General features: G+C 38.6%; 1 protein-coding gene across 10 annotated transcripts in view; it reads right to left on the bottom strand.

Moving 5' to 3' along the window:
• EPHA6 (EPH receptor A6) overlaps window positions 1–16,325 on the bottom strand; it is a 521,269-nt gene that overhangs the window by 128,567 nt on the left and 376,377 nt on the right. For 6 of the 10 annotated variants that reach the window (XM_054813914.1, XM_054813840.1, XM_054813858.1 and 3 more), the window contains 3 exons: window positions 12,962–13,009; window positions 12,376–12,538; window positions 3,382–3,490 (listed from right to left, as the gene is read on the bottom strand). In XM_054813914.1, coding sequence (XP_054669889.1) covers window positions 3,382–3,490; window positions 12,376–12,538; window positions 12,962–13,009 — 320 coding nt within the window. The remainder of the gene's footprint in view (window positions 1–3,381; window positions 3,491–12,375; window positions 12,539–12,961; window positions 13,010–16,325) is intronic. The other 4 variants (XM_054813848.1, XM_054813924.1, XM_054813904.1 and 1 more) reach the window with 2 other exon arrangements.

Genomic DNA, 16,325 nt, shown 5'->3' with positions numbered 1-16,325 from the left:
CTTTTGGTCGAAGGGCTAGGCTAAGGCCTAAGGGCTGTTGGGGCACTGACCCCAGTGGAGACCAGCAGTGTGTGTGGACATGTGCTTTGGCGTACAGACATTCAGTTCCAAGACCAGCTTGAAAAAAATGACTGGCCTCTGTGGGTTCATTACCAGCTTTATAAAATAAAATAAACTATAACTATAGATAGTATATCCGGTAAAATACTAACAATGGAGATATGAGAAATATGTGAACACACCCACCTCATTTCATGGGTCATTTAAACTACTGAAACAGAGTAGGATTCCTCACAAATTCATTCATTGCTACAGAGGTGATGATGAACACCTGAAGGGCAGAAACTTCTGAAGCTAGTATAATTGGCTGTGACTTGTAAGGCACTTGTTTTCATGGTTATGTACCCTTATGGTGGGAAACAGCAACCAGTGGATTCTCAGCTTCTGTGGAAATCTTTAGATTGCACACCAGTTGCTGGGACCACTATTAGGGCCATTTTTAGGACCTGAACAACCAGTCTGCAGGGTGCCAACTGCCAAGAACACTGAACACAAGCTCTTACACGTAAAGTGTCGGCCCAAAGGAACAGTCAAAGAAACAAGGCTTTAACCCTGTCCAAACCTCCTAAGTGTGCATATGGCCCCAAAATTTGACTACAGAAGCCAGTGAGTAGTCACCAGCAGAGGAGTCTTCCAGCTCCAGCTCCCCATTCCCTATTAGTGTTGGCTACAGAACAATCGGAGAGGAAAAATTTCTGTAACGATAAGAATAAATCACACTGAGCTTTAACACCGCATTTCCTGGAATTTAGCCAAGAACCCTGTCTGACTGCATATCCTGGGCCTCGAAGTCACTGTCGCTTTCATTTTTCTATCTGCAATTGACAGCCGTGCTTCCTGCTTGCTCTTGGTGGATAATCACTCAGCAAAGTGCAGAGGCAGGTGCTCATTTAACCCAGCCTCACCACTATGAATAGACTCATCAGCAGCCCTGTGACCTGACAGCTCATCAAATTGCTAATTCTAAACAGCGAAGCAGAGCACATCTGTAGGGTACCAATCCCATTTTTCATGCAGAAATTTGCCTCACTCCTAGAGTAAATTGAGTATTTATTCAAAATTTTCTTGCTCTGTCTTCTGTGGAATACACTCTTATCACTGCATTTAAGCAGCACTTCAAAATGAATTCATATCTTACATAATTGAAATGGTCCCATTGAGTAAGATGTTAGAAAGCTAAGAGAATCTCTGATATCCTTAACATTAGCAAACAGGAGGAATAAATCCAGAAAGAAACCCATTTCCATATTTTTTTCATTCCTGAGTTTAGTGAGCTTTTTCTAAAGGAAGCCTTTGAGTTATGTTTCAGGATTCCATGTAAGGATTCCACACAATCATCTTCTCTGAAAATTTGTCTTTGAATAATTCCTCTCTCTTCTGAAAGACCCTACTGTTTGTTGGTGTTTGTAGTAATTGTAGGAATATTTACTTAGCTTCTAAGATTATCTAAGGTCACAATATGTTCCAGTGTTAACTGCTCCCATTAACTTCAACAGAACGTTAGACTTAACTGGTTTTTTTATTTAGCAGAGAGAGCATTAATTCACATAATGGTAGCTACTCTAGCGCCATATTTGGTTGCTGGGGTACTGCAAATAAAACCTCCGGCCTACACTGACCGGCCTTCACTTTCTTTTCAAATTAGAGGTAATGCCATAACAAGAAAACAGAAACTTAATTACAAATCTGAAAGCGCAGCACCATCTATTGATATCAGCCTGGTCTGTGACGACCATTATCACATTCAGAGGAGTCAGTGTAACATCTTTTCTCTAAGTGTAAACACATGCTCTAAACCAGGACAGGAATAGCGCAGAATTCCATCCTAACTCTGGATTTTTTACTGTCCTCAAGCCAGGTAAGAAGGAAACTCCACAGAGAATCCTCCTTACATGGAGGCTCTTCTACCAGCTGCTTTATATGTCTGAAGGAGGGAGAGGGGAGAAGGGTAGAGAGGGGCCAGAGGCCACACAACCCCCTACAGAGCTTACTGCAGGAGCTATGGGCCCAACTCCTCTGCTCGGAGGCCCACACCTCTGCAGAGCGTCAGTCTGGTTTTAGGCTTTCTTGATCCCTGGCAGCACTGCTGTCTCACAGAGGGGATGGGGACATAATGTCTTTGTCCTTTATATTCTGCTTTGCTTCCTGACGGGAGCAGGTGAAGACCTGAAATCACACAGGAAACACCCGGGAGGCTCAGTGAAAAAGGAAACAAGGCACCATGGAAGAAGCTATGCCTGTGGGAATCAGGTCAAGCAAGGACTGATGTTCCGGCCTCTACGTGCGTTTTTTTAGCAAGCCCAATTAGAATTTGTGAGTTCCCTGAAAACCTTCAGTGTGTAATTGAGCATGGCATCTGGCCACTCAAATCAAAATGCTTTCTCATCAATTTGCATAATGTCATTATTTGATCCTGATCAACACATCAGCTGAAGGGAGGTGGACAATCAGCACTGTGCTAAAGGAATTCTAAGTATAAGAATCAGGGTAGTTATAAAAAATAATCATTGTCGAGACCGGTGAATTCCACTGCCAGTGCAACAGTAGTGCTGTAAAGTAGATTTAATTGGGATATCTTCAATCCAATTAGAAAAAAAAAAAAAAAGCCAAAAAGCAATAAAAAAGGACCTTCAGGAAACTATTTTCTCTTCACTAGTGATATCACAGGCATTAGAATCATTCTAGTATTTCAGAGTAAAGTTTTCCTTAGTTTAATTTCATTAGACAACTCCTATATTTTCTCTAAATAGATGCAGAAACGTGCATATAAAATATATACATAATTGTGTATGATTTTTCCTACAAATTTAATATAGTAAAAGTAATAACAAATTGTCCACTCAAGGGCCTTTAGCAAGCTACATCGCCAACCCCAAGACATCAAAAATCCTAAGGTTACACCCTCCAAAGTTTTGCAATTGAAAGTTATGAGATTTTGTAAAAAATCCTGTAGTTTTTTTTGTTTTATTGTCTTCTAATGTCAGAGCCTTGAGGGTGCAGCTACATCGTATTTTTAAATTCTCGCTCTGCAGGCAAGAGGTCCAGAAACGTATTTTAAAAACAGCCAAGTTGGTGGTTTTGTTTTTTTTTTTTGGATTTCACATAATTGCTTAGCTCCCCAAACTGTGTTTTTACAAAAAACAACACTCACAATAGAACCGTGAGTATGAGCAGTGCTGAACAAAGAGAACACTCACCCCGCTATGCCTAACCCTTACTTTAGCACTGAAAATGTGGTGAGTGACTTAACTATTATTCTTAAATTCTTAGTTTTGGATCACTCTAACCCTGAGTAAATGAGAACACTGTAGTGTTAACTACCTCCCAGTGATCAGGAAGAACAAAGTGAGGATGACCAGGAGAGTAAATCCACCAACAGCAGCCGTGGCAATTACAAGAATCTGTCCCTGCTCCGCAGCCATATCAGAAGCTGAAAGAGAAGCACAAAGAAAAGATGTTAAAATTCCATTACCTAGGGTTCTTGCAGAATCGGTGATAAAATTTCACTGGTCAAATGTTGCAATTAATCTGTAATGGTTTCCTCGGTGCTTAGCAAGGACATCAGATGTGAATGTGCCTGTGAAGTGAAAAACCCTAATCCATGTCCAAACTATGATGAAGGGGAGAAGATGTTTACAGGTTTTTAAAATGAGGAGCTGGCGTTATCAGATACTTGGAATTTACTAAAGTTTGAATGTGACAGGATTTTGGATGCAAAACTAGAACATACTTTTTCTTTAGCTTTACTTAGCTTAATCCTGCATCTAATTCAGAACTTCTCTCCATCCAACTGTCCCAGTGAAGTCTGCAGCAGTGCTATGTATGTAAGAAATAAACTCGGTTCAGGAGAAAGCAAAGCAGAAAAAGCACACTTAATGTGTAGCATCACACACTCTTCTGTATAACTGGTGTTTATTTTTGTTGTCACAAAATGTATACAATTTTAGTTATGACATGCTCTGGTGATTGGCAACACTGTAGTAAAAAAAAAAACAAACAGATTTTCTTATGCCTCATGTTTTTCTCTCTGCTTTTTGTAGGACATATAGGAGGTAAAAAAAAAATCCAGTTTCTACACATTTGCTCTTTTTGTTAATTTATGCTGTATAATATTAAATCTTTACACTGACAAAGTACCTACTTACAGTTCAGTTGGTCCTCACTGTCCAAGTACTACATGAGCAGAACAAGAATTAGGCTCACTTTTTCTCTATCTCCTGTCTTGCGACTCCAAAGTTTTATTTCTTAAACTCAGATACACTTGAACATTTTCACCACATCACGTTTACCTAATTCTTACATTCTGCTTCTATGAGAAACATAACATTGTTCTGAAAGGCGAATAAATAATTCTATTCAATGATCTCTGACAACAGTAGTAACTGTAGAAAAGAAAATAAATTTTAGATTTATCAGGAAAGTAACTTTGATTTTGTAAACTTGCAAACTGTTTTATAAGCAAAATCTTCAGCTTTCTTTAGGCACCAGGTGATTAAAGTGTAGGGAAATCACCTAGGTTGCTGCACAGAAAAAGATCAGCAGACTATATTCTCTCAATTTGCAGTTGATGAAAACCAACACAATGCACACATTGCTGCCCAAAGCCCCATAAAATACTGTTTCTGAGAAAAACATTTGGCTTAGAAATTGTGTTTGTGAGTGGTTTAGAAAAGCAGTGTAGACTTGCTTTGTAAAAGTAGTAAAGCAAATAAAACCAATAGTAGTTTATGTCAAATTTTCATCAAAACCAACTTGTTAGATTTCTGCTATTAGGTTTCTGTCCATATAATTTAATGGAGATGTGCACAGGCAGTAAATAACAAGGCATTCAGTATCTGTGGTCATAAGCTCTCCACAGACAAGTTAAATACATACATCTTCCAATAAATGATGTAGCAAATACTCACTGAATAGCTAATGTCCAAAATGATATCTAGTGATATTATGGGAGTGGATTCTAGCTCTGCTTTGTGTTATGTTCCACAGGGTCACATTTACTTGGAAAAATACAACATAACAGATACCGTGCCACACAAGTAACAATGCAGATAATAACAGGCTCTCCAAATCAAATGCTGAATACTATTTTCAGACTAGTGGAGGTTGTGCTAAATGTTGCAAAGATCATTAGAGCCAGGCACAGTTTGAAGTTGTAAATGGAGGAGGAGGAGGTTTTAGATGAGTCTATCTTGCCCATCTCCGCAATGGAAGTGAGAGGACAAACTGCAGCCCTCTTTTTTTTTTTTTTAATAGGAAAAAGAGGTGTGCAAAAATAGTGAATTCAGCAGGAGAAAAGCAAACCATGGGCTCATATAAATTAGCTGTGGTTTTCTTTAACAGACATTCATTGCCAAGGAGACAACCCATGGCCTTTATTCATGAGAATTAAAGGTGCAAATGTAGGGACTGATTCCATGGTCCAAGAAGCACTCTGCAGCTACCGAGATGAAGAAAGTCACGTGTCCTGGATCACTTCTGATGAAAGATCTGAGCTGCCATTTCTTGGTGTTTTAGCTAAAACAGAATGCAATCTATCAGTTTAATAACATATATTTTCTACCAGGAACCAGAGTTAAATTCATGAAGGGGAGAAATTCCAGACTGACTTAGTTCTTTCTACCTCTAAGCAACACGATTTTTAGCTGAGAATGTACATAGTTAAAGAGTGATCATTCTGTTTCTCTTGTTTGTATTTTACTGTGTTGGCAGAGGTGTCAGAGTCCAATATATTAGGATATTTTTTTCAAGTAGCCAAATCACTATAAGGGGCTTTCAAGTCTGAAACTTCCCGATGACCTTAATTTACTTGTCAGATAAAAACATCAAATGACAGATAAGAATAATTGGAAAATTGGATTTGTTAAAAACTGACAGAAAGGCAGGTAAGGCAAAATGATGGAAATACTTATTTTTGCTTGAAGTGATCCTTTTAGAAATCAATAAAGGCACAGTGCAGTGAACAACACATATATAAGCACATGTGTATGCACGTACACAGACTCCTCACATGCAGGTAAAAGGTTCCATAAAACACAATCTAGGCAGTGAGAAGACAGTGATCAGGGACATTCAAAAATCAAAATTTTTACAGCATTTTGCCATTCTAAATTAAATTCGGCATGTCCCTCAATCTTTCTGTTCTTTTCTCATTTCTCCAGCTTTCTCTTAAGGTAAAGTTCAAGTTGTAAATAATAAGAGCTTTAACATATATTGTTTCTGTTGTGCATGTTCTTGAATCTTTTTTGTCATTTCCTGCTTTTTCTTCCTTCATTGTTCCTCTCCAGCTGTGCATATTGGTATATGACCCTGTGTTCCTCCTCAGGACTATTCTTGATTATGCAAGGCAGAAAAACTCAGTTTAAAAACCAATTATGATAGGTTGCAAAACCAAGCAAGTTCCTGCAACCATATTTCATCTCTTTGTGCGTACGTATTAGAGTGCTGCATTGAATCACAGAAGTACGTAGCATTTTTTCCAGAATCTCATTTGTTAGACAACACAGTCAGCATTCACAGAGCTAAAATTAGTGTTTTGTTGTCTCTACGCTGTCTGGTGCACGGTCTCGTATCTGCCAACTACACGCCACCCAAATCCGTCCAGTGCAGGGATGATTAGTAGCACTGTGATCACAGGGATGAATGTGGCTGTATCATGGATGGGGCCATACTCCATTTGATAGTTAGAGTTGATAGGCATGGGGGTGAGGAAGTGCTGGTGCAACAGGAATGTGTAAACCACTACCAGTGCTAAGACTCAAAAGGGAGCTTAGTACCTATCTAACTGGGCTGGCTGTTTTGTCTGGTAGTATGTTTCATTCTCTCTGTCTGTCTGCTCACTAAGTTCATCGTGACAAAAACATAGTTTAAAAAATGAGTAGCATAAGACAAGAAAAAGGGAGGATTTATTATTTATCCCAGCAGATGATTAGATAGTATACGATAACGTTTGGGTGTCAAAACTCTTCAAACGCATTGTAGCTGCAACTAATGTGATTAGTCAAAGTGGTGATTTGATTTTAAAACTGCAGGATGTATCATACATGTACTCAGAAGCGTGTTATCCAGGTAAACTCTTCACTCCCATTACTCTTCATGCTTAACTCAGATTATATGCCCGAAATGACATTTAACATGTCTAATTGCATCATTCCAGCTTCCTTGCTTAACGCCCTTCCCAGAAATCCCTTCTGCATCCAGCCTGGTGTCAGTTCTGTCCCCACCATCTACTCTTTACACCCACGCCCTGTCTCAGCTCCTCTCTGGGTTCTTCACCCGAATGTGTGGAGGAGGAGCTGCACTTTCCCTCCTCTTTTGGCTGAAGGGAAATATTCCGAAGCTTCTTCACTTCGTCACTGGGCAGACTGGCAGGAATGGTGCAGATGTTTTATTCATGGTGCAAGAAGATGAAAGACAGAGAGAATCTTCCAGCTCTGTTCTACTTTCTTTTCTTTGAAGAAATTTCTCCAAAATCTTTTAGAAGGTTGTGTATTTGGTATAAAAGGGCTGGAAGCCCTAATGACAGCTCACTTCTGTCTCTTAGCCACATCCTTTAGTTATTTCAATTTGACACCTATCAGGCAGCAGACCTTCCAGCAGAATGAAAGATAAAAATGTGACAGAAAGACAGCTAGACAGATAATACCGAGTAGCTGTAAGATAGATAAGTGTGGATGGTGAGAACTGGAGCTCTAACAGACAGCAGCTGGCTGTCAGATGGATTTACACAACATTGTGAACAACAGCACTTAAGAACAATAGGAAGGAAAAATATAAAAGCTAATTGGGGTAACCTTTACATTTTCAGAAGTTCTGCAGTTCCTTTGCTTGGGTGAGCCGATGGGCTCCACTCTAAGGGGGAATGTGGGAAAGGGAGGAGGCAATGGAAAAGCAATCTTATAAAGGATTTTTAAAAGGGAAAAATAATGCCATCACTAGCATAAGAATGTAAAACTTTTTGGTATATATTCGCTTCAAAAGCCTACTTCCAAGTGTTGCCCCTAACATTAGCTTCCTGGTCTGTGGATGACTGGAAAGCCTGTGCAAGCAATTTGAGATCTGAGCAAGGATGTTGCTCTTGTTTAGGAAATGCAGAAGAAAAGTAAAGTCTCTGGGGCTTCTGGGCACATACAGTAGAGAAATCAGACAGGCCAAAGTCAAATTTGAAGAGCAAATGGCTGAAAATATAAAACTCACTAAGGAAATACTTCAAGACTAAAATGAGACATTCAGATGTATCCAGTGCTGACTACTGTTGAATGAACAGTAGGGACTAGGCAGACGTGGGGAGAGATCCAGCAAGACAGTTTCTAAATATGAGATATGTGCCCTCTCATTTGTTTGTTCCAACCAGAAATTTAATTTACTATTGTCAAAACATCAAACATTCTAACAAAAAAATTTCAATTTTGCATTGGTAATTCAATGTATTTCTAAAAATCCTAGGGATGGCTTCTCTGTTGTGGCATGAATCAGAGCACGTGCTTGAAACAATATTGGAGCTCTATCAGAATCAATGATTCAGGACCCCTCTCTTGAGCTTTGTTGTTCTGGAAAGAATGGAGCTCAGGGTCTAAGTCACATCTGGTGGCAAATCCAAATTAGCATGATTTGAGGCTGAAAAGTTAAAGATGGATTTTTGTAGATGTGGGAAGAGGAGGAAGAATGTGAGAATTCAGCAGATCTGTCAATACAAGAAAGTCACCACCTGTGCCTATGGAAATTAAAGTTATTGTTTCATCAAGATCAGGGTTTCAGGTCAATTCATATTTCACAGTCCTCAAATTTGTAGAATACCTAGTCAGGTATTCTATTAGCATTTCTGAAATGTTTATTTTTTTATTGTCAATATTATTTATTTGAAGCATACAGAAGTATATCTTGCTTTTGGATTAAAAATCATCATGTACTTACGTGTATCATTCTGTTCAGCCCAAGCACTAGTTCACGCTGCACATATGCTAGTTTGCCACTTAGGTTCCTTCTGGAACAAGCCAACTAGCTCCCTTTCAGATTTTTTTTTTTGCTAATGATGGGAAGGCTGACATGGAAAATACCCTTGGTTTTAGAACAAGCCCTCCACAAGAGTGCTACAGCAGGAAAACACTGCACTGCCTAACAGCTGTAAATTGTTCAATGTTTTACAAATTCCTCTAGGCCAAGGGCCTCTGAGGTGATATAGAAGAAAACATACCTCCAAGAAAAAAGAATGCTTTGAATTTTTAAAAAAAAAAACAAAAACCAAACAAAAAACAAACCCAAACAAACAAACAAAGTCTTCCGTAAATAGCTAGTTAGGAGAGAGATAGAGAAAAATAGAAAGGGAGAGAGAAAACAGTCAGAGATTAGAGCATGTTTGCCCTGGGACAAATGATTTTTTTTCTCAGAATACATTTTATTCTATCCTAGGAAGGACTAGAGTTTTCTGTGGTGACTCAGATAGTAGGTACTCCTCATACATAAAAGCAGGAACTACGAGTGAGGTTATACTTCAGTTTATAGCCACAGCAGTGGTACACGTGTGTGTGCTGGAGCGTATTAAACCTCGTCAGCTTTGCTAGAAAGGTTTTTCCTGTGAGGTGCTGAAACAGGGAGACTGAATAAAATGGCAATAAGGAACATGGTCAAAAGCAGCTATTACTATGCTTTGCAAAGGTATTACATTTCCCAGCAGCAGTCTCTTAGCTTTAACAGTGGAAGAAATGCCTGACAACACCCATTCATCCATCCCTGCTTCCTTGAAGAGAATTTTTCTGACTTTCCTACGTAACTCCATTTCCTTTCACAAGGAAAGTACAAATTTTACTCTTTTAGATGCTCCATTTATTGGTCTCTGAAGCAGGGAGGAGTGTTCAACAACAACAATAACGTGCTCCCCAAGAAATGGCTGCCTCGGTCTGCTGGTCAGTAAGTGGGGGTCCTTCCCAAAACCCAGATCAGCACTGTGTGATTAACTAACTTTTTTCATTACTGCTACAGAGTTGGTCTTCTTTCTGCCTCATGCACCACCACTAATAATTATATCAAAATGTCTTAGTGTTCCTAGCAATGATGTATTTAATTTTATCCTAAATCACTGCAGTTGCACGGATAGTGTTTCAAACAGTAAACTGGAGAAGGCATGACAGCACTGTCCTGCCAAGGACAGTATGGTTTTGGACATTGATATACATGTCTCTCAATTGACGAATCATTGCTTTTTTTATAAGTTGTCTATAACTTTAAAGAAAAATCCTAATTTTGGATTGCTCACTTTACTGCTATTTATTAACAAATTATGTCAATATTCAGAAAAGGGTCACATGGTACAAGCTAAATAAAAAGATACAGGCAAGAAATAAGGTGCAAATTTTTAATTATGAGGCTTAAGCACTGGCACTGCCTACCTATAAATATGGTGAGCTCCCCATTACTGGAAGACTTCAAATTAAGACTGTGTATGGTAGATGTTAATTTCAATCTATTGTCATTAGCTGTCTGGAAAAGTTACAGATATTTAGTCTGTGTTATGAAAGGGGTACAAATGAATGATCATAATCATCTGATGTTGCCTTAAAGTTTAGAATACACCAGTTTTCAAAATTCTGCTGTGAGGAAGTAAGATATTTGGAGAGTAACAAGGCATCATTTGACTGGTCACCGAGTACTGCTTCAATTTGAAATAAGTAATATTTACCAGCAGGCATTTTGCTTTTTTCCATGCTTTGAAATCTAAAGCAGTACTGTATAAATATTTGAATAAGACCAGAGTCCTTTGAACTACCCTTTTAATTAAACTGAAGTCTTGATCTAGCTCCAGGTACCATTTCAAACAGCAGCAGAATTTCTCTCAACTTCCATCTCAATTGATCATAAACAAAATCCCTTCTGTCTATATTTCCTTTCAGTCACACAATTTATATTTATACCAAATCAAATACTTTTAGTCACGCAGAAGCTCAAGCAATAAATGTTGGTAAACAGCAAATATATAATGAGTATTTATGTTTCACTATCAAGATTCACAGTGAGTGCTTAGAAGTAATAGAGGTAATAAAGGTTTAAGAGTGTTGTGAGCTCTACCTCACCATGCAGCCCAAGAGCCAGGTGCATTAGTGCAACTGAGAAAGAGACGTGGGGCTGGGAAGGAGTGGGTGGAATCTCACTCCCTGGAGATGTTCCTATCAGCAGTGGCAATGAGGGAAATGTCACTGGAACCACAGTCTTCCTGATTCAGATGGGTAAGTCACATTTTCACAAACATGACATAGGCTTATAGAGGGTGAAATACCATTTACTTTTGATAAGAGTTATGTCCCTGGGTGCCTAAAGCCTAGTATTTATTGCATCAGAAGATGTAGACAGGATCTACTGGAATTCTTGAAAGCACCCAAGTGCTGAACTCCTATTTGGACCAATTGGCTTAAGTACTAGAAAACTTTAAAAAGTCCAGTTAGGCATTAAGCACTTGGAAATCTATCCCTAAAACATTTTTTAAATAGAATTTAAGAAGCAATGAAAATGGAACACAAGCCTATGGGGGGCTCTTGAAAACGTTTATATAGTTTTGAGTCTGTACTTTAGCTTATGCAACTTGAATTCTAAAATACTAATGAAAAACATGGTATACATAATTGGTTAATTAAAGTAATTTCATTAATGAGTGTTTTAGTGTTGTATCTACTATGCTAATTTTATCTCAAATGCTTGTAAATACCTCGTTTGCAGTTTCTTTGAACATGGATGGCAATACATGCCTTAAATATAAAATTGTTCAGAGCATGAACATCATACAGCATCAAGCCTTTTTCCATATTCTGTAGGAATATGTAGGCTTTTCCTTCTCAATGGTAAATTTAGCAGGCTTATTGGCTGATGGAAATGCATATAAACGTTTTCTTTTTTTTTATTTGTAGAGTCTGGGAGCACTTATAACTACAGAGAAAAGACTCCATTACTGTGTTCTGGGAGCTTGCATGAAGCTGCTGGATTTCCATAAAGCCTGACTAAGGGTATTTCTAGATATCAAAAGGAAGGCCTTCTTTAAGCAAAGAAAGGATCATAGAATCATAGTATATCTCAAGTTGGAAGGGACTCATAAGGAAATTTTGCAGAAGAAAACATTTCTTCAGCTGCGGCGTTGGGCTAAAATTTCTATTTGTTGTTATAAATCCAAAGGTGTGAGGCGGAGGCTTACTTGGTTTTTATCATATAGCAGTGGTTGTTTTGTCATAAGCGGGTGGTATGGATGCAGCCATTCAAACTCCCAATTTCTCACTGTTTTAGAATTAGATGCTACTTCTATTGTATTTGATTTTTTTTTCCTTCAGTGAAACTTACTTTCATCTCCAGTTTCAAATTCAAACTTCTGGCTATAGCCGCTGTATCCTGCTGCCGTCCTGACTCTGATATGAAATATATACTTGGTGGCTGGCTTGAGACCTGTGATGATAACACTTGGAGCCTTGGACCTTGTGGAGGAATAGCTGAGCTGCTCATGCTCCTGAGGGACAAAAGAGGGGAGAAATGATATCAAGTTGAGTTGTACAAACTTTGCAAAAATGATATAGCAGAACTGAAGCTCCGTATTCTTCTCATGAATGTAAAATATGTTTATAAAAGGAGGTGCAGGTATGGATTTCCGTACTTTGATTTTGTGCTATAGTCATAATGTATGATATGACCTTGACTTAGACTTCAATTTTTTGTCTTTAATCTTGCATATAAACACATCACATCTGTGTGACTTGGGTTAGTAACTACACTGTAGTCAAAACAATATGGAATTAGTAGAAGACTACATTCACAGAAATGGCAGCTAGGACGGTAGCTAATTATCTTTGCACAATGGACAAACTAGGAGGTCAGTAAATACTAGGAAGCTGTAAAGTAAAGATGTGGGAGTATTCAAATACTCGCTACTCACTTCTACCCGCAGGTAGTGCCAAAATGCCGGCGCTATCCGTGGGTAGACCTGTGGGTAAAAGAAAATAAAAATTAACTTTTTCTTTAAAGTCTGTAACCTTCTAGCATGGTTGAACTGCTTCACTGCTGTTGAACTTAACTTCTCTTTCCAGGTAGCTGTAAGGTAGTCCATATAGGAAATTCCCTTGCACGCTGTATAAGGAGAAACACTGTCTGCAAAAGTCCCCTGTTAATCCCCTAGCAGTTGATCCTGGGCATCTGCTGAGAATTCCTGACTCTCACAAAGATCACTGAGAATTATGGTGTGCAGAGAGCACTGGGAATTACCACTGCAGACCAACTGCTGTAGTATGGAGACCAGCCACATCGACTGCTGTGCAAAAACTGAAAGTGCTGCTTTGCTAGACAGGTTGTTGACGATACTTTTACATGAGGGGATGACTTAGAAGAAGAGAGTTTATTCCCTGTCATTAGTTACTGTCACTTGATAAATCAGTATTCTGTAATACTTTATATGGTGCCTTAAGGCTAGCTTTACTTTGTTGCAGCAGGATTTGTCTCAAAACTGACATATGAACAGAAATGTCCTTGGCATATGCTTAACAATCCAACTGTGATACCCACAGGGCACCATATACATTTATTATACCATGCAGTAATATTAGAGTATGTATAAGTTATTCAAAGGGTGCTTCCAGCCTGTTAAGAAGGAAACTGGTTCACAGAAGAGGTATAACCAGGAGAAGAATAGGTTTCAGTTAGATTCTGTTGGACTCTCAACCTTTTCTGAGCAACATAAGTATAATTTTTATATAAAACAAACAGTTTTATATAAAACATGCTGAGTCAACTTCAGTCATGGTGTAACAAAGTCGCATTAGCATAGGGCAGCTGTATATCAGTATTCCCCCAGTAGGCACACAAGGAGGTGGCTAAGAAAACCAAATTAAAAAACAAACACACAAAAATGATCTAATGATTCTGTTAAGTGAACAAGGAGAAAGAAGGCAACAATGAACCAATATCTAAAATAATTGCATTTAATGCTCACTTCAAACAGTGGAAATAATTTAAGAAACTATAGTAAGAAGAAGTGTTGATTTGTTCTACAGTCTATTACCAAATTCTGAAACAGCAAGAAGTGTGTATTTAAATTGAAATAGTAAGACACAGTGTACATGTAATCTTATGGATGGAGACTACAATTAATATACCATCTAACAACTTCTGTAACTATTAGAAGATTTCTCCCAATTACGTGAGATGTTATAACTTCACTTTGAACAGGTTTGTGGATTTTAAATTTCAGAAACTATCTATTTTCTTCTGACAGAAGGCCAACCTGTTGAAGTGATGGATTTTTTTTTTTTTGTGATTAAGCTTACTTCAACTTGAAAAATAGCATGTATGTGAGCAAAAAAGGTATAATAGGTTAATACTCGGATTTATAAAGAAATAGAGAACTCCTACATATACAGAGGAGTTTTCATACTACTTTATGCACATTTCACATTTCAGTGTGTCATGAATAGCTAATTTCTATTCTATAGCCTTGTTATATGTGCAACTTCCAGGGACTTCCATGTGTAGAGGGGTCATATAACTTAACATGTAACTTGGCCAGGATATACAAACTTGGAGAGCACAAGACTTGAATTTATTTAGTAATGAAGCTGCTGACTAAAGTGTGTACAGTTCTGCCCAAAGGGACTAACTCTTTCAACACAAGCTAGCAACCACCTCAAAATCAGTCTAAGAAATAGGAGGAAAAAAAAAGACATCACCTGATTTTGCACTATCCTAAAACCACACTGAGTCATAGGTATGGCCCAGTGTTTGTGGTCTTGCCTGTTAAATACAATGTCAATAAAAGACTCTCTTTCTGCACTTCAGTCGAGGTGAAAATATGACATCCAGCGAAGGAAAGATTCTGGATATGTTCATTAAAGTTTATGTAAACAGCAAATGCTTGTTTTATACAGGTATTAGTATGCTTCAGTTCAAAGTTTTAGCAAGTACTATGTGTTCCACCTGTCATGGGCAGAGACTTTATACTCTGGAATGCTCTGGAATTTTTTATTTAGGCTCTTCAACCTGTAAGATAAGGAGGAGACCAGCACCTAAGGAATTTCACTGTAGGATGTAATAGTTACAAGCCATTTCCTTTCCCCAGACTACCTTGCTGCTTGAAATCAAGTTCTAAGCATTTAACAATTTACTGACCTGCTGGAGAGATTGCAGAAATAAAGTTTCAGAATAATTTGATGGAATTGTAAAAAGAAATAGATTCTTTCAGAGGAGGATAGAAATGGAAATTTTGTCAAAAATTGGTGGAGATTCCCCATGATCCAATGATAAGATTTAGTCCCTGAAGCCTGCAGAACAAGGCCAGTGGCAATAAAGAACTGGGAATGACTTCTTAAAAAAGCAATCTGAGCTATAGCTGTTATATCTGTTATTACAGCCTAACTACTGCTTGTGTAAAACATAGCATTTGGGGTATAGCAGCTCTCTAGCCAAGGATGTGGACAGACAGTTATCAAGTATAATTTATTATTTTTAGTTGGTCAAAGATAACGAGTGTGACAAGGACTGTGATGGTAACATTTAGTCAACAAAATGGGTCCCTCTGTCCACATGGGCAGACTGTGGCTAACAGCACATCCTGCCTGTCCCTTCTGGGCAGTGGAAAGTATTTGGGTCACCTCTGCGGGTTGGCTGGCTTCCTCCCCCCTCACCACCCTCCCTGCAGGAGGCCCTGACGGGTCCCATCTCTGTGCCCTCCCATATCCTTTCTCCTTTCCTTTCTGCAACCTCTTACACCATCCATCATACCGTCCGAAAAATGATGTCTAGGAGTACACGATCATAAAAGTAATACTGCTGTCATACGGGAAATGGGGTTGGATTTGTTATTACAAGTGAAATAGGGGAAAGGGAACCTGTCATCTTGGTGTGTTTGGGAAGAAAAAGCTTCAGAAACCTGTACCTGAGGAGACAGTTGCTCAAACTCGAGACAAAATGATTAATAGCTGGAAACTTCACATTGTTTTATGTGAATGTTTCACACAAAGAAATCAGCCTGTTTTGGACTGGATTCATACATAAGTTGATTCTCCAGAGACTGGAAGCTTTGCCATTACTCCCTTCTCATGACAATGACAAGATCTGCAGCCTACCTGGAAAGCCTGAGCTTTCCAGAGAGAGACGCAGTTTGAGGTTGATGGGGATGGCTCTCAAGGCTGGCCACTCCTTCTGCCATGATCTTTCCCAGGGAGGCTAAAGATGGTCTCAGAATAAAACAATACAATTTTAGTCTGCAGGGAAGTATGGGATGCTTTATCTTATTCTTGCCACAGACAATA

This window comes from Grus americana, chromosome 1, assembly GCF_028858705.1.
Source record: "Grus americana isolate bGruAme1 chromosome 1, bGruAme1.mat, whole genome shotgun sequence".
In the NCBI taxonomy this organism is placed as follows: domain Eukaryota; kingdom Metazoa; phylum Chordata; class Aves; order Gruiformes; family Gruidae; genus Grus; species Grus americana.
The sequence above is the reverse complement of the archived record's forward strand: the minus strand, read 5'-3'. Positions and strand labels throughout refer to the sequence as shown.